Below are 22,432 nucleotides of genomic sequence, written 5' to 3' on the forward strand. Positions count from 1 at the left end.
CGCGACAATTTCAAAACCCTGCAATTGTTTTCCGAGCTGAACAATTGCTTTCCTTTAACACCCGCTTTAACATATTATTTTTAGTATCCGACTATTCAAATCCTGTGGGCGGTACATTTTTTTGCATTGTTTTTACATACAAAATCTAAATTTTAATCGTATTTGTATTATACCTTCAAAATTATATTCTTCCTTTGGCACTTAGAACACTAAATAAAAAATTTAAATAGTTATCTATAAAGCATTAGGGAATTATATCGCGATTAAGCGGTTTTCGCTCAAGTTTTACGCTTAAAATTATAAAGATAAGTTTTCTTATAAAACAGAAAACATGTAATGGATTTTCACGGATTCTCTTCTCTTACAAAACTTATTTTATTGCTTTGCACTTAGGATAGCAAATATAATATATTATTATCTATTTGCAAATCGTTAAAAAATTATACTGAAATGCAGTTAATGCAATGTTGTTAATTATTAAAATGTATATTGCGACTCACCACGTTTTCTGAAAAATGCTGAGATGCTGAGGTGCTATTCCTACCAACGGCTTCCGCTGTCGAAGGTGGCAGAGGTACTTTGCAATTGCAGCTTATTGTTGCTCGAAACAGTAATTAGAAAATTTTATTAGCTAATAATAAATCATTAGAGAATTCAGAGGCTCTGAGCAAAAGTGGACCGTTTTGATAGGGAATGCATACAAAGGAGACCACTCTTGCTCTGAGCGACAAAATTAGGGTAGAGTCAGCCATTTTCGCCATTTTAGCCACCCAGAATTAAAAAACTAATTTAAGAATAAATTTTACTTCAATACTCACAATATATTTTATTCTATTATTCAAATGGGTTATTGCGTCTCTTAATTATTTAAAATTCATTTTAAAACGAGTTGCGAAAAGTACTGAAATAAGCATAACTGGGGAAAATGCATATGTTTCAATGAAATTCACCAAAATTCTCGAGACAAATTATAGATATTAGATAGATATTGTGTCAAACTTCCTTTATAAAAACATTCATTTTAATCTAACAAAAATGCCATACTTTACGAGGCCCTTAAAGCCTAAGGCTGGCCAAAAGTACTGATTCTACCCTATATCGCGATTAAAATTGGACCTTTTATGTAATTTTTATACATGTTTTTGTTAGAAATTGCAAAAAAATGCTCTTAAAGAACACTAACTTGTGGATTTTGCTGCATTTTCTATTAGAAAAGTCATTTTCTTTCTTAACACTTAGGACAATAAAATCTTATGAGCTCTCTATAAATCATTATTCTGTAGTCTCACTCTGACTCTGGTCAGTGTCAGATTGTAATCTCAAATTTGCTCCAATTAATATTCAATTAACACTAACTGTGTTTAAATTCATTATGCCCAAAATTTAGTGAACACAAACACTGATAGTACATTCCGTACTACCGGCTAAAATTTCAATAAAATATTTTAAGGGATGAGTCCCTTATTAAGGGGGGTTCTTCTCCCAATAAAAACGATATGGTGTTATAATAGTGCTAAATATGAATTTTCAGAAAGAACTCCAGACAAAAAAAATTTAAACCTCAGAATGAATTTTTGAAGATATTTATAAATTTCTAGTGAAACTAGAGATCTTAAAAATCTCAATATATTTTAAGTCCACGATGCGCTTCAAGAATTATCCCTAAGCAGAATCGCCGAAGTACATTGGCTCCCTAATGGAGATTTTTTGATTGCTCTTAAAACCCTCAACTAAATTAAGAATGCTTCAGCACTAGGAAGTCACCCAGTCACATTCAAAGAAAACATTAGGTATAATTCCGTCCAGAGAAGAATCTATTGCGAGATAATGAAACTTGATTGCAGTTACATAAAGGAACGGCTTGCTCCTCAGGGGATTATACCAGTTGAGAAAATGAAATGAGGCAAAAAATTTCATTGACTCTCTTAATCTTCCCATCTTTTTCCTCACAGAAGTTCCTGACAAACTAGATGTTGGTTTTTTGAAAGTCAACACAAGATGACATCAATCCCCCCCCCCATTACGTTGTACAAACTATCACCCTACTAAATAACCTAAATAACACGATAAAGTTTTGAAAATCACTCTTTTCATTTGAAAATCACACACTTCAAGGTGGAGTTCTCTCCGTCACCCTATTTTTTAAAAGGATTAATTGTCTGGAGTCTCATCTCCGCTGCATCCCAAATCATATTGTTAATGTATGTATGTAAAGACACAAACGATATGAAACAAAAATCACAGGAAAAAGGAAATGCAATAGAAAACTGGACCAAGTCCAAGGGATTTAAATTTGCAACAAGAAAAATAGCAGCGGTTCATTTCTGTAAGAAATACATGTGAATTCCACGCCCCATAAACATTGGAAATTGTGTAATCTCCAATGAGAAAAATTACAAATTACGAAATAACATATCAAAACTCTGAAGAAAGACTCATGCAAACATAAATGAACATATTACGGTGCTTATCAGGTACAATATAAGGTGCGCATCGGAAATCTCAAAACAAATTCACCAAATTCAGCAAACTAATCACATATTCCAAGATTAGAATAAAATCCATCACTATGAATGGCCAGGAAGAGAAACAAAAAAAGGAGCGCAATAGCCCACTTATGTGACTTATATAATAAAACAGTAGATATTTCACACTTACGGAATAGTTGCCGAAAATATATTGGGCAAAGAAACAATATTCTAGGGAACCAATCTATATAAAATTTGTCATGTGACCCTGAGAATCAAAAAAAAATCTTTCTACAAGACATCGGGTTAAAAAAAGAACTAGAATTCTACTATCCGCTCCGACGGGTTCACCTGTGGCTAGTGAACACCATTGAATGAAAACTATTAGGGCCAAATCACAAAATTAATTCGTTAAAAATTAAACACACAACATAAAAATATATAAATTTTTATATATATTTAATGTTATATATATGTTAAATATATATGCATATAATATTTAACATGATCCTGTAAAAAATATTTTCGGCATGCACACAATATAAAAAATTGTGTTAATTGTGTTAATTAAGCAGAGAGGCACTAAAATTAGTGGATTTTGCACGATTCTTGTCTGTTAAAAAAGTTATTATCTTTCTGAGCATTTAGAACAGTAAATAGAGAATTTTATTAGCTCTCTATTAATCACTAAAAGAGCATTAACAGCGATTAAAATTGGCCTTTTTATGCAGTTTTTATAAAAAAAAGAGTACTCACCGAGCTTGGCCTTCATGGGATCAAACTGCTTGATGGTGTCCTGCTGGGTGGCAACCTGAGTGGTCTGGTAGGTAGAGATGAGCTACAGCTTTTTGGTGAAGATGTTGTAGCCGATGGAGAAGAAAGCTGCTTGGAGTCTCGACACCTCACGAAAATTAGGAGCTTCCGGGCTTGTTCTTCAAGGGATATGGCACACATTTGATCCTACTCTTCTCTTCTGATCCATGGTGCTGCCTGATGGTGCCTATGGCCCTCTTCATGGCTTCCCCGCTCCCGGATCCACGCAAAGTGCTGCATATCTGCTTTGCCGACAAGTTTCTGCTGTTCCCTCTCCATGTGGCCAGCCTAATAATTCGCCAACGTCCAAGGGAGGAAGTCCTCAGTGTATCCTCTCGGGAATCCTGAGTGAGATTTGTCTTCTCAGACTGTTTTTCTCTTCGAATGTTCCATGGCTCTCTACACTTTCACTGTTCGTTACTGATGTGGATGTGGGGTGCTCCCTGGCACTCCTGACCACCACACCACAGCAATCAATTTTTTTCACAACTTTTCAATACAATGCGATTTTGTCATGTGTCGCCTCTGCGAATCCCGTAGCAAAAATAAGATACCGTTATCGTTACCGTTAGAGTGAATGAAGCTATTAACAGATTGAGATTAAAATTAAATCCTATGAAAAATGTTCCGTATGGTCTTTGATAATAGCCGTATAGTATTTTTTCTTTTTTTTGGGCTTAGAAAAGTAAATAGAGAATTTAATTATCTATCTAAAAATCACTAGAGAATTTTTCCGCAAAATAAAATCGGCATTTTTATGTGATTTATTAAAAATACCTAGCTTGGCCTTCGCGGGATCAAATTTGTGCGCCCTCATGACTTTGTTGACGAGATTGTAAAGGAATGGCGAGAGGTTCTCCTTTGGCTTCCTGATCACCAACTTTATGGTGACCTTGATGGTGCTCTGAGTAACAGCCAGTGGTCGTCTAGTAGGTGGAGATGGGCTCGAGGTTTATTGAGAGAAATATGCTGTAGCCGTGGGAGACGAAAATCCCAATTTGTGACTGAAGCTTAGCTTCAGGGAGCAGAAAAAACAGCTTTGTCGGAAAAGGAATTCGTGGATCCGGGAGCAGGGGAGCCATAACGAGGGCCATGGAGACCATAAAGCAGTACCATGGATCAGGAGAGAGGAGCATGAACCAAATATATCCCCTATTCCTTGAAGAACAAGCCCCTGAGTCTTCCCAAGGACGTCGTGATCTATCGAGGCTTAAAGGGTTTAAAAGGGATTAGCTATCAAAGTTATGACGATAACTATTTGCTCCTGAAATGGTAAAGGCAATCAGATGTCGTTCAGTTTGCACTTTGAACCCTTAATCGACATTATTCACCTCCGCATGAATATTATATAAACTTCAGTCACAAATTGGGATTTTCGTCTTCCCCCACTGCAACATCTTTCAAGAAAAAGCTCATTCAGGATTCCGCGGAGAATTCAATGGGGACTTCCTCCACGGCGCGTAGACGAATGATGAGGTTTGCCATAGGGAGATTCCACATTCTCCTTGTGACCAGCCTCATCATTCGTCCACGCACCAGGGAGGAAGTCATCATTGAATCCTCCCCGGAATCCTGAATGAGCTTTTTCTTCTCAAACTGCTTTTTTCCTCGGACGTTCTATTTCTATGTGGTTTGTCGGTCGTTTCTAAATATCACACTAAACACTTGCACTATTCCAACTCATTTTTTCAGCCCTTTTCACTAGACTAGACACTATTTTTCCTGTCTCTGCGATTCCCATTTTCATCCAAAAAAGAGAAATACCGTTAGCAGAGAGTGGGGTCTTTGTCTTGCAAATAACGCAACATTTCGAAAGTGGAATTTACGCCAATGTCAACCACTAGATGGCACTACATATCATAAATGTCGTTTATGAAGTTTCAAAATTCAAATTATCATCAGAATGATTGCAGCGCTCCTGTGTCTCAACAGAAAAACAGAGCATTTGTTTATTCCGGAGTTAGAAAAAAGTTTCTCTGCGCTTTTACTTCTTGCTATTGAGATATTCTATTATTCAAGTTAATCGCTTAGGAAGTGGTTGGTTGTGAGTACATTAATATTAGACAATGTGTCCCATTGTAGAAAACAATTAGTTATTTTTACGAGCTTCCAACAAAGTGAGTATCATAACCTTATTTTGGAGTCCACTCTGCGGCGCAAATTTACTCACATTTCCCACAGTTTTTTTCTTAGCAGATTCATCCCCAATTGTATTATGAAAGCCGTGTCTGAATAGCAGAAATCTTCCATTGGAAATCAGATATAAAAATTCCGCAATGAAATATGGACTCTTACATCCCCTCAGCGAGGATTTCTCAAAATAGGGACGCACATAGAACTGTCTGGGATTAGATATTTACCTCTGACTGAGTGCAGTGAAGTTGATTAAGCAGAAGATCACCTTATTGTCACCAGCCACACTTTTCAATTTTCCATCTAAAAGAGGCAATTTTTGAAATTTTCTACAAAAAGAATATGAATATGAGGGGATGTTTAGAACAACAGCTTCGGACAAGTTTGCTTTTAATTAATTGTCTACCAGGGGCAAAAAGATAGATTCCCTGGTATCGACAGCTCGCTCAATTTTACGGATAAGTCTTATGTGATAAATCCTTCATACGTTGTTTGCCAAAACTTCACCGAGAACATGAAAATGGCCATGGAAACGACATCAGGAGAATTCCATAGTTCGTGAGCACATTTTGCCAGATTTCACTACAGTTCGTCGGGTATATTTGCGAGAGATTATTCATAAGGAAGTTGATCATCATTCATCACACCATTGTAGTCAATAATGAAAGACTTCCTATTCCTGAACACCTCTTTCATTTTTCTGGTATTGGGATCCAGGAGGTGGGTTTACCAAATACTATCATGATATCATGAATGATTTAACAGCCTGTCCGCCTGAGACATTTGAACATCTCTTTGGCAATACTATATTTGGAGTGGATCAGCTCACTATCTTGGAAAAAACAAGATTTCAGCAAGAAATTCGAGCTCTGGTTTCTCAAGAGTACAGAGTCCATGTCAAAATTGCCTACAAGGCTACAAGGCTGCTTCTTCTGTTTGGTAGGATGGAAGAAAATCAGTCAGAGTCGGGACTCCAAGAATAAACGAATTTTACGAATGTCGGAAATCTTGATAATTATCTGTAAGATGTGGAGGCTCATCAGGCAACGCTTAAGTCTATAATAATAGGCGTTGATCATACGCCATTTCATTTAACTTTCTGGGGTCCGGAAGAGCGTAATGGCGGAGATTGCAGAGGTGCTCTCCCTGTAACGGAAGATTACACCATGCTGGTCAGGTCAGGAATATGGTCAGTATATTACTACTTTGGCTTACGAAGTGATAAAGATCGTCTTTCGTTTTTAAATATCGGTCTTTAATTTGCGCAGTTCCCACGTACTCTTCTTGGCAATGGCTGGGATGCTAAATGATGCCTTTCGTAATGAGGACGATGACAGCTACTGAGTGCCCAACTTCCTCACCCTGAACAAGTACAGGTAAGTTTGAATTTAATGATTGAATGATGATCGCATGATCATCATTCTTTTACTTATTAAAAAAATAGTTTGTTTACTGCCGTAAAAATTCTAAAAAAAAGAAATAGTTAACTGTGTTTAAATTAATTTTGCCCAAAATTTAGTAAACACAAGCACTGATAATACATTGCATACTACCGGCCCCTGGAAGAATATAGAATATTGCTGACAAGGCTGTTTCGTTTTCGTATGCCTGGCAGGGAGGGAAGAAATTCAGCCATGAGCAACTGCCTTAATCCAAGAGGAATTTGAGGAAGAAGGGAAGCGCATCATAATTGACAAGTTCAATATTTAGCTTTTATTTATTCGAAAAAAGCATTCCATATCTGGGATCTTTCAATAAGTTCCCTCAAAAATTTTCTTTATAAAAATCTACTTGAGATGAACACTGTGTTAAATCTACGGTCTGTTTGTTTAAAAAATGGTGCGTAAAATCAGACTCCGAGAAAGGACGGATTTGAAGAATGTCAGAGATTTCAACAATTCCTTGCGAAATGTGGAGGATGATCAGGCAACGCTAATGCGCTGCTCATAGGCCATTTCGCCCAACTCTCTGTCGTCCGGAAGAGCGTGATGACGCAGATTGCAGAGACGCTCTCCATGACGAAGAATCACCATGATGATCAAGACGATAAACATGGCTAGCATGGCCACTGCTGGGTACAAAGTTATGAATACCATCTTTCGTTTTCAAATGTCACTCTCTCGCTTGTGCAGTTCTACGTACTCTTCCTGACGATGGCTTGGGTGCAGATGACGACTTTCGTAGTGAGGACGATGATGAGTGGCAATGTACTCTGAATGTTCAACTTCCTCACCCTGCACAAGTAAGTTTGACAAGAAAATGAAACATTAAGATTTTGCCGATATTTTCAATGTATTTTTTTATTTTTTTTTTTATTTTTGCATCTTCCCAAATCACAATCGTTTTATTCGATTCATAAATTAGATTTAAACGTGTCTATAACTAAATATAATAAAATCGTTTTACCGATCCAATGCGAGTTGGACATGATTTAAGGGATTTAAAAGGTAATATCTGGTTGTATGCCTAAAGTTCAAGGTTTTTGTATGATTTTTTAATGAATGGCTAATGAATTAAGGGGGTCAGCGGGTTTGACATGAGAAAACAATTTAATTTTGTCCATTTTTTATTTTTAAACTATCAAATTTCGTAAATTCAGATTTTCGTCTATCTGATAGAGCAGGTCTTGGCAGATAATTTCACCGAAAAATTTTCAAAATTGATCCGTTTTGAAATGGTATGATAACATGATAACACCCTCATTTTTTTTCCGTTGTCACGTTTTTTTCTAGCAGCTTCATCTTAAATTCATAAAACTAGTATTTTCTTTTAGAATATGAATGTGTCTCGTGCTTAACAGTAGGATTTTTAAAAAATTTTTTTTCGATTTTTGGCACAACTTTTTTCAAAAAAGTGATAATTTTCAGCCACTTTTTCATGTTTTATACTATAAAATACGTCAAAATCAATATCAAACGCGTTCAAAGTTTTACAACAATATGCGCGAGCGAGCGTAATGCATAACTAAAACTGCTCTACCTCCCAGAGTTTTACTCCGATTGACTTGAGATTTTCAGAAAATGTTCTTCACTTATTATCCTATTTAATAAGCAAATAAAAAACTTCGATTTTTTGAAGCCTTCAAACCCGCTTGCCCCCTTAACGCGAAATTTTCAGGGGTTCTTAAATGTGCGAGGAATATGAAAATATGTTTTATTTTAATTTTAAATATAAAAATGTAGTGCAATACTTGAAATTTGACTTGAAATTTTTTTTGAAGTATTGATTTTTGTAATTTTGAGAGAAATTATTTGTAATTATTTATCAATCTTAATAATCGTTCGTAATTTTTTAGAAAATTTATCTAAATACCGACCCCGAAACCCATCCGTACCTCACGTTCGCTGTTTACCTAAGAGCTTCTATATTAGGTGAGATCAGGGCAGAGCATTCTCATATATTTTCCGTACAAAAATATGGTATATTCTTTCTTAAGTGGTTTTTTAGTTTTGGTATAAAACCAAATGCAATCATTTTAAAAAATTTATCAAATGAACAAGTATCTAATGTTAATGTTATTAGCACAAAATTTATAATGATTGCACGAGGATAATAGTTCCTAAAACCTTTATGAAAAACACGTAAAATTCGCAATTTTTTGAATTTTTCTGACAAATTTTCTATCTGTAACATCAGTAAAATTTTAAATTCATTAAAAATATATTCTCCTTATATGTGGCTACAATTTCGTGTTTTATTTTTTTTGTGGGATCTAAAAATTATAAAAAATTTAAATAAATAAAATTATAAAGAATTTAAGAAAAATATACCATTTGTGAATTAAAATGCTCCATCCGTTAGTTAATCATCCTAGGGTTAGGGTGAGATTCTTAATAATCTCACCTACTTTATATAATCCTAACAAAATTTCATGTCGTCCGATCGAGCTCAAATTTATCCAAAATGTGTTTCATCACTTAATGATCACGAATATATGGGTGGCTAAGTTACGTTCCCGTCCGTCCGTCCGTCCGGTCCGTCCGGTCTTTGGAGATTAATAGCTCCTAAACTAAGAGAGATATCGACTTGCGGTTTTCGGCAAAGGTCATATATCGTATGAAAATTGCAACTTGGTGCATTAACCCGGTTAGGATTATCTGTCCCTTTTCAGAGTAAGTTCATCAAAAAATGTTCCTTATTATTTTACTTTATTAAAAAATACTTTAAAATTTCATATTCCTTTAAAATTTAAACATTACTCCAAAAATATAGTATTTATAATTATATTTGAAAGGGATATTCTGACGGACAGAGTTTCTGGATTTAACATTTTCAAATTATTCATGAATAGAATTTACTAAATTTTCTAATCTCAACAATAAATAAAATCAATCGCTTTATATTGGGTCTAATTCCTTTATTTAGGTAAGAAGTGGAATAAATTTTACAATTCTAAAAAAAAAATTGATTTTTAATTATCTTTTTCTGTAGCCCAACCACATAGAAGATTTTGTTGCATAAAGTATAAGTAACTAAATTAAGTATGGTACTGCTTTATAAAAACATTTTACTTGTGGCTTAATTAGCCATTAACTTCCAAACTTCCAACTTATAAATTTGTCTCAGTCTTTTTGTAATTTGCAAAGACAAATATTCTGTAATCCAAGATGAAATGCGACCTTGTCAGATCGCGCCCAAATTTTGGATTCATACATTTTGACACCTCTATAGATCAAGAAAATGATAATGTCCTAAAATCGATTTTCGTGGTCAGAGCCACCCTCCCACATCCAGCTTCCGTCATTTTTGTATATCCCCAAATTTTGTTTTCTCACTTATCCAGCCCCCCCTCTATACAGAATAGCTCGATCTCAAATTTTAGTATGTTGTACCTGAGCCTAAGAGCTTACGATAAAAAAAACTTAAGTCCCCCTGACCTCTAATCTGAGCTAAAGGGTCAAAAAGTGAATTTTAAAATGGGCATATCTGCGGTTTTATTATTAGTCAGAATATGAAAAATTTTGATGATGTGGAAAGCTCTCGTGAAATGCTACTTCTTTCGATTTAATCAACGGTCTGATTAATCGACAAATGGATTTTCGAAAATACGATGTCCAATATTCCAAAAACTAGATTATGCTTTTTCTTCAAATTTTAGTATATTGTAGCTTAGGTCGATTCTTTTCCAATGGTGGATCACACTACTCCTTTGATGTTCCCTGACCTGAGCTATAAAAAATGTCTTTACCTGACTGTATTTTCGGTGGTTATGAAGCGATTTCGATGAAATTTTAGTATATTGAATCAGCGATCGAGATCTTTCTAATGATGAGTACCATCTGTCCATAGTCCACCCCACTACTGTACCCCGACCCTTATACGGGCTTCAGACCTAAGGCTTAGCCATATGGCTTAACTTCTCTAATATCTTATCAGTCAAGATTTTTTGGAAAATTTTGACTTAGGATTGGATTATTAAGGGCAAATGACCTATTACATTTTGAAAAATCAATAAAATCGGTTGCTGTTTAAGGTCTTGAGACTCTCCGGAACTCGGCTAAACCTCTAGTCTGAAGACGGTCTTACTATACCGAAGTCGACCGGACTCAATTTCAATCAACCGATTTCAATGAGTTTTTATTTTATTTTATTGGTTTCCTGTGCTTAAACAATTTATAATAGAAAATGACCAGTGATAAGTCCAGATAAGCGTATGGTAGCTGAGATTCTTTACAGATGACCTCGTAATGACTGCAATTTGGGGTGTTTGCAACTTAGAATCTGTACAAGTTCGGCGGTTAGTTGGATTTTGGGGGTAAAAAATCGCGATGAACCATTTTATCTCTTTCTGTCGCCAAAAATAGTTTTCTCGACGCTATTCTTACTTAATTCCAAGATCCAATGCACAGTCGAATTTGTATGAATTATAGATTCCAAACACCTCAAATTATACGCATTTCGAGGTCGCCTGTAAGGAAAATTTATCTGGGCTCATTACTTTTTTTTCTAGTTTTTTTTTGGACAATTAGAACTTTTACAATATCCGTATATGTTTAAATCAATACTTTATTTGAAAAAAAAAGAAACAATTATCAACAATTTCGAAAACTAGACTATGTTTTTTTCTTAAAATTTTAGTATATTGTAGTGAGACCTTTCCAACGGTGGGTCACGCTCCTTCCTCGATATTTCCTGAACCAAAAATATCTTGACCGGACGTATTTTCGGTGTTTGTGGAATGATTTCGATGAAATTTTAGTATATAATTCTATCTGAGATCAAGATCTTTCTAACGATGGGTCCCATCCGTTTCTGATCCACCCAACTGTACCCAAACCCTTACTATAACGGAATCGACTGGACTCTATCTTTAATGTTACTTGACTGATTTTAATGAATTTTCCTTGTTTTAGTTGGCCTTCTGTACTCAAACTATTTGTAATAGAAAGTGACCAGTCATAAGGTCAGATAAGGGGACCTCAGTGCTTGTAAATCCGGGTGCTTGCAACTCTTTATACGTGAAAATTCGTTTATGAGTTAAGTTTTGGGGCTAAAGATTCGCGTCGAATCAATTTTATCCGTTTCGCCTGTTGATAACAGTTTGCGCGACGCAAGCGTTTATCCCTAAATTTCACGAATAAATTAAAGAATTTTCACGCTTTCCGAGTTACACTACAAGCACTCCAAGGTCTCCTGTAAAAAATCTCAGCTGCTATAATAATTATTTGGGCATTTTTTGTTAAATACAAATAGACATTTTTAAAATGAAAATTTTTCTGTATCAAAAATAGAATTGAAGCAAAGACTGAATAAAATAAAAATGCTTTAACTTACTGTGATTCTGTAAGGATGAAAAGCCTCTACGTCTTTCAATTCCGTAAGATCCAACGGAGGCTGTTTGTGTGGTGTTGCTGACCAAATAGAGATTAACCACCGATTTCCTGTGTGTCGATCCTGCCAGTAGTCGCGATGGCGCGAACAGCAACCAAAAATAATGTTGAGGACAAAAAGAACAACACCCAGGAGAGTGCAAATCCCGATGGTCACGTAGAATGGTGAGAAATTACCGTATAAATGTTTGGTGAAGAACGGATTGTCCAAATAGGCAGTTCGTTCTTCAATAGTTGACATGGTATCCTCTCTCTCTCTCTTCTCAGACAACCTTTTAGCGCTTCTGTGTGTTTTTTTTTCACTCACACGAAAAATATATTATTCATCTCACTCCAAACGTAGATAGGAAATGTCTAAAAGAGTGAAGTTAAGAAAATTGTTAATTCGTGATACATTTAGGCGTCAGTTTTTGATAAGGTGTTGAGACACTTGAAAATGCGTTGCTATAGTTGCCCACAAACACATTTCACAGTGGAATTTCCTTCTGTTTATTATTGCTTGAAAATCAAGAATTGTTATAAAGGAAAATTATAAATCGGTTCATAATCGATATAACTAATTTTTATCCGAAATACATTTATAACATTCCTAAGTTATTATGAGCAATATTTTGAGTTATTTATAAATCAATTGTGAACCAGTAATGAATCGCTGATTAATTTTTGTCAGAAAATAAATTGTATTACTCTTAAAAACCAGTGATAAGCCCAGATAAGATTATGGTAGCTGAGATTCTTTATAGGCTATTGAATTGTTTTATTTTCTCATGCCCATATACACAAGGTACATCGTAGGACTATACATATATTAATAAATGTGTGCAACTCTATGTTCTTGCAACTTTAAGTACCTAAAAAAAATCGATTTTGAATTGTATTTTGGGGGTTAAGAATTGTGTCCAGCCAATTTTATTTCTTTCTATATTGGGAAAAATCTTTTATTCCTCCCTTCTATTCCCTCCGTTCCTTCCTTCCTTCAGGTCCCACGTTCGGGGCAAGGACTATGTCCCACACTCCCCTGTGTTCTCCGGTGAGAACACTCCCACGGAGGTTGAGATGGGAATTTGGGAGAGGTGGATGTGGCAGAGGTTACTCCGGAAAGCTCAGCATTGGGCTTGGTGTTCTTGGGGGCTCCCGGTGGCTTCAGTGGCTTCAATGCTTGGTGGTGATGATGGTGTTGCTGCTGGGGATTGGGCTGGTGGAGAGGGGCGAGGTGATTGATGTTGCCTCCTCGGCGGTCAGTGGTGAAAGAGGCCGATTGGCGCTCTTTTTCTTATCAGCTGCTACTGATTTTTCTACCTCCTCTCCTCGTCGCTAGCGCCCTCGTCGCCTCAGCAGGGCAACACACTCCACAGTTTTAAATTTAAATATGTTGCGCTCGCAACACACACCCCGGGGTCACCAAAAAAAAAGAGAAAAAAAAAAGATTTCGAACCCCCCAGGGGGCAATAAGCCACAATCTCAAAAAAAAAAACAAAATATAACAAATAACAATTAATAAGTATTAATATAAACAATAACAATTAATAAGTAGTAGAGCAAAACAAAATGAGTAGTATTAGAGAGTAACAATTTCGAGAGAAAAAAGTAAAATTTAGAATTAATAGTTATAAGTCAAAAATGTTAAGGATTTCGCATCGATAGGCCGACCTAATCATTAGCGCCAGCGAAATAACTTAACTATAAGTTTAAAGTGTGTGTAAATACTTTCAAAAGAATAAGATTATTATTACTAAGGACCACCCCATTTCGATCACCAAGGCGGATCATTAATATACATGATCTAATAGGGAATTACTCTACACGAATGGTCACGATTTTATCCCCCCAAATCTCCCGCCTCAGCACCATTATAATCCGATCAGGATTTCAGCTATTCCGCTGAAGAGCATTCCGCGTAAAAATGTAGAAGCGGGAAGGAGAGTCTCAGCCGAATTACAATGTTGGGGAAAGAGAAATCCTGAAGGGCAAAGAGAAAACCCCTTTTTCCACCGACACTGCCCTATTGCCTCGAATATTGAACATGATAAAATTTTACTCGAGAAACTACATCCCGATCAGAAAAATGTGGCTGCCTCTAACTGCAGAGAAATGGGAAACAAATCGCGACCAAATTCAGTGCATCCCAATCGAAAAAAAAGTAAAATAAAATAGATAATCGAATTAAGGTGTCCGAAATTATATGTGACGTCAAAACTGACGAAGGAGAAAAATAATTAAAGTGTTGGCCAATAAAAATTGATTGGTTTTGTCGTCTTGACGAAATACCGAATCAAAATACTAGTAACAGCAAGAAGTGCTACTCACTTTAAATTCCCAAGGGACACTGCTAGCAATGTGTCTTAAAAGGGGATAACAGTTTGATGATTGAAATAGCCGAACATAGTTCGCTTCAGCATAAGGCTGGGCTATATCTGTATCAATCATCTCGATCAAAATGAACACCTAAAGGCGAACGACCATAATTTTAATTTAGGTCTATCCATAATGAACGATGGCCTACTTATGAATTTCTCCGTTCACAAGAAATAGAAATTAAATAAAATTAATAATATGGTCTCTCTACGTTACCCGCTCATACACCCGTACAAAAATCAAGTTACGTTAGATACAAAAGAAAGTTCCAGTGACGATGCCGATATTGTTGCCAAAAAAATAATCCGTCCTGCTGGCAAAAATCCCTTAACCTGGCTTGATGTCCTTACGGTGGAATACTGCCTTGCGATGAGTGTTCAGGTCTTCCAACTCGTAAGTTTGTCCGTGAACGGACAACACCTTGCTCTTCACCCATGGACAAAATTTCGCCTGAATCTTTTTATTGGCATCAGACAACACAAAGGATCGCCTGTAGACCACGTCACCCACGGAAAATCTACCCGGCTTCTTACGTAAATCGTATCGCTTTTTAGACGCCTCATGGCATTTCTTCGACCTATCCATGGCCTTCTGTCTGGCCAATTTTAACTCCTTTATCCTCTCTTCGATCGATGGAATCGTATTAGCATCGGAATGCGTATACTCATCCCCATGTGAAATCATATTTTGCCCAAAATTTAAGTAATACGGAGAAAATTGTGTAGTGTCGTGTACCGAGGATCGCATAGCCATCCCTATTTCGGCTAAATATTTTGGCCAATTTGTGTGTTTAGACCCTATATACGACCTGATAGCAGTAACAATAGTCCTATTTGCTCTCTCAGTAGGATTGGCTTGTGGGGTATACCCTGAGGTAAACCATTGGGCAACACCGAGATTTCTCAAAAAGGACTGAAGTTGAGCGGATTTGAAACTACTACCATTATCGGTCAGAAGGACACGAGGGACTCCGAAGATTTCCTTTTGCGTCGGGCGCCAAAATGATGGGAATTGCTCTTACAATGTATACAAGAATTTTTTCTGGATTGTGAATTGGGGTTGGAATTGGAATTGAGATTGGAATTAGGATTGGAATTAGAAGATTGAGAAGTACCCTCAGCACCATTGGATGAGTTACTCCCCCCACCCTGTCTCTGAATTGAGGAAGAATTGATGTTTCGCCCCCCATTCCGCCCATTATCACGTGAAGAGGAATTTCTCCCCCCACCCCTTCCAGATTGCCTGGAATTGCCCCAGGATGAGGAATTGTTCCCCCCACTTCGCCCCCTTTGATCAGAAGTCCTGGCCAGGGACTCTGAATTATTTGTGGATGATTCCTGAAAACTCCCTATCTCATTAAATCGCACATTTCTGGGACGATCGAGAAAAGCATAGGAGCGGTTCCTCTCAATAAGTTTTAATTTTTGGGATAGCTCCGCTAATGTTGGGATTTCATATAGAAGAAGAGCATTAGACAGAGAGTAATGGAGATTTCTACGGATGAGACGAACTTTCTCGACTTCCGAAATTTCTTCATCCAGCTCCTCGAAGAGAGCTAACATGGATGCAAGAAAGACTTCTGCATTCTCCCCCACCCCCTGCTTTCGATCCTCAATTTTCTTCCTAATAGCGAAATCGCTCTCAAGATTGCAAAAAGCACTTAGAAATTTCTCGCGGAACTCCTCCCACGTACAACTTAAAAGATATTCCGAAAAGGAATCATACCACGTTTCAGCCCCATCGGAAAGTAAGAGTCTTATAGACCAAACCACCTCCTGCAGAGAAACGCCCTGGATCATGGCCATTCTCTCAACATCCCGCAAGAAGATTTTGGCCTTTTTCCCCTTGCGGTCACCAGAGAACCTAATTCCCCAGTCCTTTAACTGCAGGGGTTTTAATCTACGTGGAGCTGGTGTAGGAAACGGGTAGTGGCGTGACAAATTTTGGGGTTGAGAATCCCTAAATTCCCCAGAATGGACAGAACTGGATCTGCTGGAGGATCGAGATCTTCTACCAGCACATGAGAGTCTCAATTGCTCCATCGAATCCTGAATATTTTTCAGGATATTCTCAAGACCTTTTATTTGAGCATTCTGAACATTAAATTGCTCAACCGTAACAAATTGGGATTGGGGCCTATCTTGAGGCTGAGACACCGTGGATCCAATATTTGGGATGTCGAAAGTATCCCTACGGTCTTGCGAAAGGTTCAGATGTGGGTGCTTAAGAAATTCTGGGACAAAGGACTCACTGGAGGCAGAAAGTTTAGATGTGGGCTTCTCAAATGGTACCTTCTTCTTCTCCTGGACATAACAGTCCGAAAATAGGGACTTTTTTGGGCTTTTAAGACGTTTAGTCTTTTGGACAGGTGAAGCAGGACGAGGAATAGCACCCCCCACTTTTCCCGAGGCAGCATAATTCTTCAACTGTTCCCTGAACTGTTGCCTAAAATTTGCAAGTTCAGCAAGAGCAGGACCATAAAGGGCATTTTTGGGATCTCGAGGGTCTGATGTGAATTTTAATTTATTTTCGATGTGCTGAAACATTGTGAAAATCTCAACTTGCTTCGAAAAAAGGACCTCGATATTCCCTACTTGCTCTCTAAATTTTTTAATAACTTGTAAGGTGTCATCCCTAATTTTTTTAGCATCGCCTTCAACGGGAAATAAAGGGTTTCCGCCAGCAATAGCAACCTTTAAAAGATCGCGGGCTTCTTCTAATGAAGCTGGCCATTTAATTCCCCTGGCCTGTAATTCCCAATCCAGTTGTTCTTCTGAGAGAAATTTTGGATTGAAATCCTCCATTTCTAACAGAGAACTCCCCAAAAGAGGGTAAAAATAGCCGAAAAAAGAAAAAAAAAATCTCCCAAAAAGGGAAAAAAAAGAAAGAAAAATATCCTAATACACTCCTATTCCAGAGAAAATGGATGAAAAATCCAGAAAACTACACCCAATGGAGATATAAATCACGAAAGAAAAAAAAAATCTCCAACGGAAAATCACAAAGAATATTATACGGAATAAATTACACGACGACAAGTAACAAATTAACATTCTCTTCCACGCGCCAAATTTTTTTATTACCCCACCGTTAAGTCAATCGCATTCACTCCTAATGAGTTGCAAAAATCACCAAAAATGCACTGATAAGAGGTCAATGAACTCTGGGGAACCGGCAAATTAACCATGGGATAAACTTGAAAATCTACTCACGATTTCCTTTTGCGTCGGGCGCCAAAATATTGGGAAAAATCTTTTATTCCTCCCTTCTATTCCCTCCGTTCCTTCCTTCCTTCAGGTCCCACGTTCGGGGCAAGGACTATGTCCCACACTCCCCTGTGTTCTCCGGTGAGAACACTCCCACGGAGGTTGAGATGGGAATTTGGGAGAGGTGGATGTGGCAGAGGTTACTCCGGAAAGCTCAGCATTGGGCTTGGTGTTCTTGGGGGCTCCCGGTGGCTTCAGTGGCTTCAATGCTTGGTGGTGATGATGGTGTTGCTGCTGGGGATTGGGCTGGTGGAGAGGGGCGAGGTGATTGATGTTGCCTCCTCGGCGGTCAGTGGTGAAAGAGGCCGATTGGCGCTCTTTTTCTTATCAGCTGCTACTGATTTTTCTACCTCCTCTCCTCGTCGCTAGCGCCCTCGTCGCCTCAGCAGGGCAACACACTCCACAGTTTTAAATTTAAATATGTTGCGCTCGCAACATCTACCGCTGAGAATAGTTTGCTAAAGAATCTCAGCTACCATAAGCTTATCTGGGCTTATCACTGGTCATTTTCTATTTCAAACAGTTTGAGTACAGAAGACTAACAAAAGGAAAAAAAAGTTCCTATAGTTCGGTTATTTTCGTTATAGTAAGGGTCAGGGTACATTACTCTATAGAAGTCTCGTACTCAACTACACAAACTACAACATACTAAAATTTAAAGATAAACAATAGTTTAGTTTTCGAAATATTCGACATCGAATTTTCAAAAATATATTTTTTTTGATTGATTCGAACTTCGATTAAATCGGATGAAGGTATCAAAATGATTGTACTATTCCACGAGAGCTTTCCAAAACACCAAAATTTTTCAAGTTCTTACAATAGAATCGGAGACATAACCATTTTAAAATTAAATTTTTGATTGAACCATTACAACTGAGGTCAGAGGGTTCGCGGGGGTTTCATGTTTTTTGTTTTTTAATCAAAAGCTCTTAGGCCCAGCTATAACACACTAAAAGTTAAACTAAAGTTAACTTACTCTAACTTTAGTTTACTCATACTTATACTCTAACTTTTAAGGTAAACTTTAACCTTTGCCGAAAACCGCTTAGATATCTCTTTCCGTTCCCTCTCCAGAAGTGGTTATACGACGGCCGGACGGGACGGACCATCCACGAAAATTGATTTATAGCGCATATAATATTCGTAATCTATGAGTATAAAAACGTGAAAATTCAAAATTTTCGAGGTCGGATTTCACCTAGGATCACAAAAGCAGAGATTGTAAAGAATCTCAGCTAACTAATTTGGGGGATCTGTTGAGTGATTTATGAATCGGTTCAAATCGATTGGGAACCGGTAAATGGAAAATGATGCAAAAGTATTTTTGAGGTGGCATTTAAGTCACGAGTTCGAACATTTCTCACACAGTATAAGACGTTTTGCCATCCCTTTACTTCTTATAATACTATTTTTTTCTGCATTTGAGAAAGCATAATTTTCTTTACGTTGACTGGGCAATCGTCCTTAAATAAGACAAGTGATTGTATTAGAGATTTTATATTGGAATTCCTTATAATATTGAAAATTAGTTTCCGTTTCCCCGTAGATCGTGAAGAAAAAGTAATTTAAAATTAGTTTTGGATGTGTGTTATATGAACAAAATTTTATAATCTTCCCGTATTACCATTCTATTTTTCTTAACCCATTCAGTCAATGTACCAGAAATACTTTAGATCGAATGTTCATATTTTGGGAATAGTTTCCTATTCTACAGATTAATACATGAATTTTTTGAAAATATTTTTTTTTATCTATTTTACATGTTCGTATTGCACATTTCGTATTGCGGAAACTTCGTATTCTAGTACATTTCGTATTTTACCATTTCGTATTTCACATTTCGTCTTTCATACATTTTCTACAAAAATTGAACAGGCGCTACTGATAACTTCGCGAATCACAGAAAATTTCCCTTTGCCCTAACAGGCGCTACTGATAACTTCGCTAAGCACAGAAAATTTTTGTTTACTACAAAGAGGCAATACTGGCAATACTGATAATTAGAGCTTGAAGTTTAAACACAGACCCGAGGCGTATAACGCCCTTAATCCCATAAAACTGCAATTCTATTATTTTATTGGTTGATATGATTGTGTAAAATGTATCGCAGACGAAATGTTCAATTTTTGTACAAAATGTATGACAGACGAAATGTCAAATACGAAATGGTAAAATATGAAATGTACTAGAATACGAAGTTTCCGTAATACGAAATGTGCAATACGAACATGTAAAATACGAAGTTTCCGAAAACCAATTGAAGAACTAAAGTTACTAAAAATCCATTCCCGGCAGCAACTCGGATGAAAATTGTCCAGGAATAAATAATCTAAAATCACTCAATGTGCGTATGATGTATAATACCATGGTAAGGAATGGGTTAATTGAATTTTTAGCTTGGTAAGCTTTATCAATATAGGGGAGACTGGGGCAAAATTTGTCAAAACGAAAATTTCAATATTCACTATATTCTAAAATAAAAGAGACTGAGGCTTGAAATTTTTATTATAGATAGCCTTCATGAACCTTCTTAAACTTACAAAGTTTCAAGGGATTCGAGGAAGGATTATGTAAAATAAAAAATGATGAAATTTTGAGCCCTATTTTTGGAAAATTTGGCTTATAGAAAATATCAATACTGATTAGCTCAATTTAAGCACATTTCTCGTTAAGTTAGAGAAAAATTATCTTCGTCAAAGTTGTCGAGGAAGAATGATTTAAAAGGAGCCTCGAGTGGGTCAGTGGATAGAGTAATAGCTCTATGACTGCGAGGCGAGGTCTTGAGTTCAAAGCTGAGCAGCAGCAGAAAAAGATTTCTCATGCCATATCGGCTTTGAATTCGTCCAGTAAATGAATGAATAGTTATGTCAATGGTGCATATTGACAAAAAAATGAACCGCCTAAACAATAGAGGCTGGTACGAGAACGAGTTTCGACATGAAATCGGTACTTCAGTCGATACAAATATTCGCTGTCACTGATCCCAAACACACACCGAGAAGGGATGCTGTGATATAGTAACGGCACTGACTGCTCACAGAGCTGTGATATAGAGCGGCTACCCGTACCGGGGGGGGGGGATAAGATAGAATAGGAGTGGGGAAGAATAAGGGGCCCAATTGGTGGCCTGGATGCATCGGAATATCCGAAATGGAGAACTGACCCCTGGCAAAATCTTAAGTTGTCGAGGAATAAATTTCCTATAAAAATATGTCTATTTGATATTTTTAACGTGGGGGGTCCGTGGTGCAATTGGTAAGAGCGTGCGGCTCTTGGGCGGTGTGACCCCTGGCTCGACTGTCACAATTGTGAGTTCGAGTCCCGCCCGGTGCAAATGATTGAAGCGTCTGAATGGACATTTTTCACGCAACATTGTAAACCGAATAAAACATTTGTAAACCGAACAATGTACAAAATGGCAATAAAAGCCCGGTACATCGAAATAAATAAATAAAATATTTTTAACGTTTGCGAGAGTAAAACGTCACAAATTTTCCGAAGACTGACAAAATTTGCCTCAGCATTTTTGAGAATCTCAACAAAATCGACTTTTAGAAAATGATTCGAAAATCACATTTCTTTCGAGATAGAGGAAAATAGTCTTCCGCAATGTTGTAGAGCAGTTAATTTACTATAAGAATATATATGCTCATTATAAAACGTTTAAGTTTTCTCAAAGCTCGTGAAAGAATTAAATATGCATTTTGGCAAGTTTTGCCCCAGTCTCCTCTACTCACCATTGATTGATAAATTCCCTCATGTATTTCTCTCTGAGATTTCAATGATTTGTTAACAACAATCAAGCGCTATTGGTGGGGAAATTAATTCATTATAATTAAAATAAATCATAACTGACTCATTCACTGTCGCTCTCTACACTTCCATATCAAAGATATTTGCATTGTACAAACAATTCCCTGATGTTTTTTTGGTTAAATGGGTTAAATGGATCTGGAATTTATTCCATCTGCATTTATTGAGGATAAGAATTGTAAGACGCGTGAAACTGGTTTCAACTAGAACCGCGTGCCTTTTGAAAGATTCATCTAGACGCCTTACTTTTCACGCGTACTCAACCTAAAGCGTTTTTTCCCTTCACAAAATTGAAAGTTTCCCTATTTGAAAGGAAATTCAGATTACCTAAATTGCGATTTGGAAGAGAATTTTTGTCATTTCAGAAGCAATTAATTGGAAATTAGTGTACAGAAATTTCACAAAAGATTCAATGGAAGTTTCGACAATTGGGTGGTTGGGAAAATGGGTGTGACCATTTGGTTTTTGTGGGTCTTTCACGGGCTTTTTAGCACATTTTCACTGAACAATCTGCTTTTCACCGCACAAAACTCACCAGAATATGTCGGATGACGAGATTATAGCAGAAATTTATCCTTTTTGCCAGTTTTGGAAAAGGAATTCTGGCTTTTCTCGCCACACCACAAAGCGCACTATTTTCAAACTACTCTCCACGCTAAACTCTATCTCAATGAGAAGTTGCTGAAAGAGACGGAGAGCTCTGGAGTTGTTGTATGGAAGTTGAATCAAATGCCTGTATATATTTATTCTT

General features: G+C 37.0%; 1 protein-coding gene and 2 long non-coding RNA genes across 5 annotated transcripts in view; 1 reads left to right on the top strand and 2 right to left on the bottom strand.

Annotated features, from left to right (window-relative positions):
• Positions 1-7: 7 nt before the first annotated feature.
• On the bottom strand, positions 8-5,129 carry LOC129800097 (uncharacterized). Its single transcript, XR_008751582.1, has 6 exons — positions 4,879-5,129; positions 4,613-4,678; positions 4,059-4,545; positions 3,225-3,806; positions 501-591; positions 8-209 (listed from the first exon to the last, which is right to left on the bottom strand). It is a non-coding gene; the product is annotated as an uncharacterized LOC129800097 (long non-coding RNA).
• Positions 5,130-5,190: 61 nt separating this feature from the next.
• LOC129800099 (uncharacterized) overlaps positions 5,191-22,432 on the top strand; it is a 30,474-nt gene continuing 13,232 nt past the window's right edge. The window contains exons 1-5 of one of the 3 annotated variants that reach the window (XR_008751583.1): positions 5,204-5,398; positions 5,463-6,134; positions 6,231-6,603; positions 6,683-6,790; positions 6,934-7,656. This is a non-coding gene — a long non-coding RNA (uncharacterized LOC129800099). Of the gene's footprint in view, positions 5,399-5,462; positions 6,791-6,933; positions 7,657-22,432 lie in introns of all 3 variants that reach the window. The other 2 variants (XR_008751584.1, XR_008751585.1) reach the window with 2 other exon arrangements.
• On the bottom strand, positions 7,113-22,391 carry LOC129800098 (uncharacterized). Its single transcript, XM_055844476.1, has 3 exons — positions 22,217-22,391; positions 12,189-12,598; positions 7,113-7,648 (listed from the first exon to the last, which is right to left on the bottom strand). Exons 2-3 carry the CDS (start codon positions 12,483-12,485, stop codon positions 7,520-7,522), a joined length of 426 nt encoding a protein of 141 aa, XP_055700451.1. The 5' UTR covers positions 12,486-12,598; positions 22,217-22,391; the 3' UTR covers positions 7,113-7,519.

This window comes from Phlebotomus papatasi, chromosome 1 (assembly GCF_024763615.1).
Source record: "Phlebotomus papatasi isolate M1 chromosome 1, Ppap_2.1, whole genome shotgun sequence".
NCBI lineage: Eukaryota > Metazoa > Arthropoda > Insecta > Diptera > Psychodidae > Phlebotomus > Phlebotomus papatasi.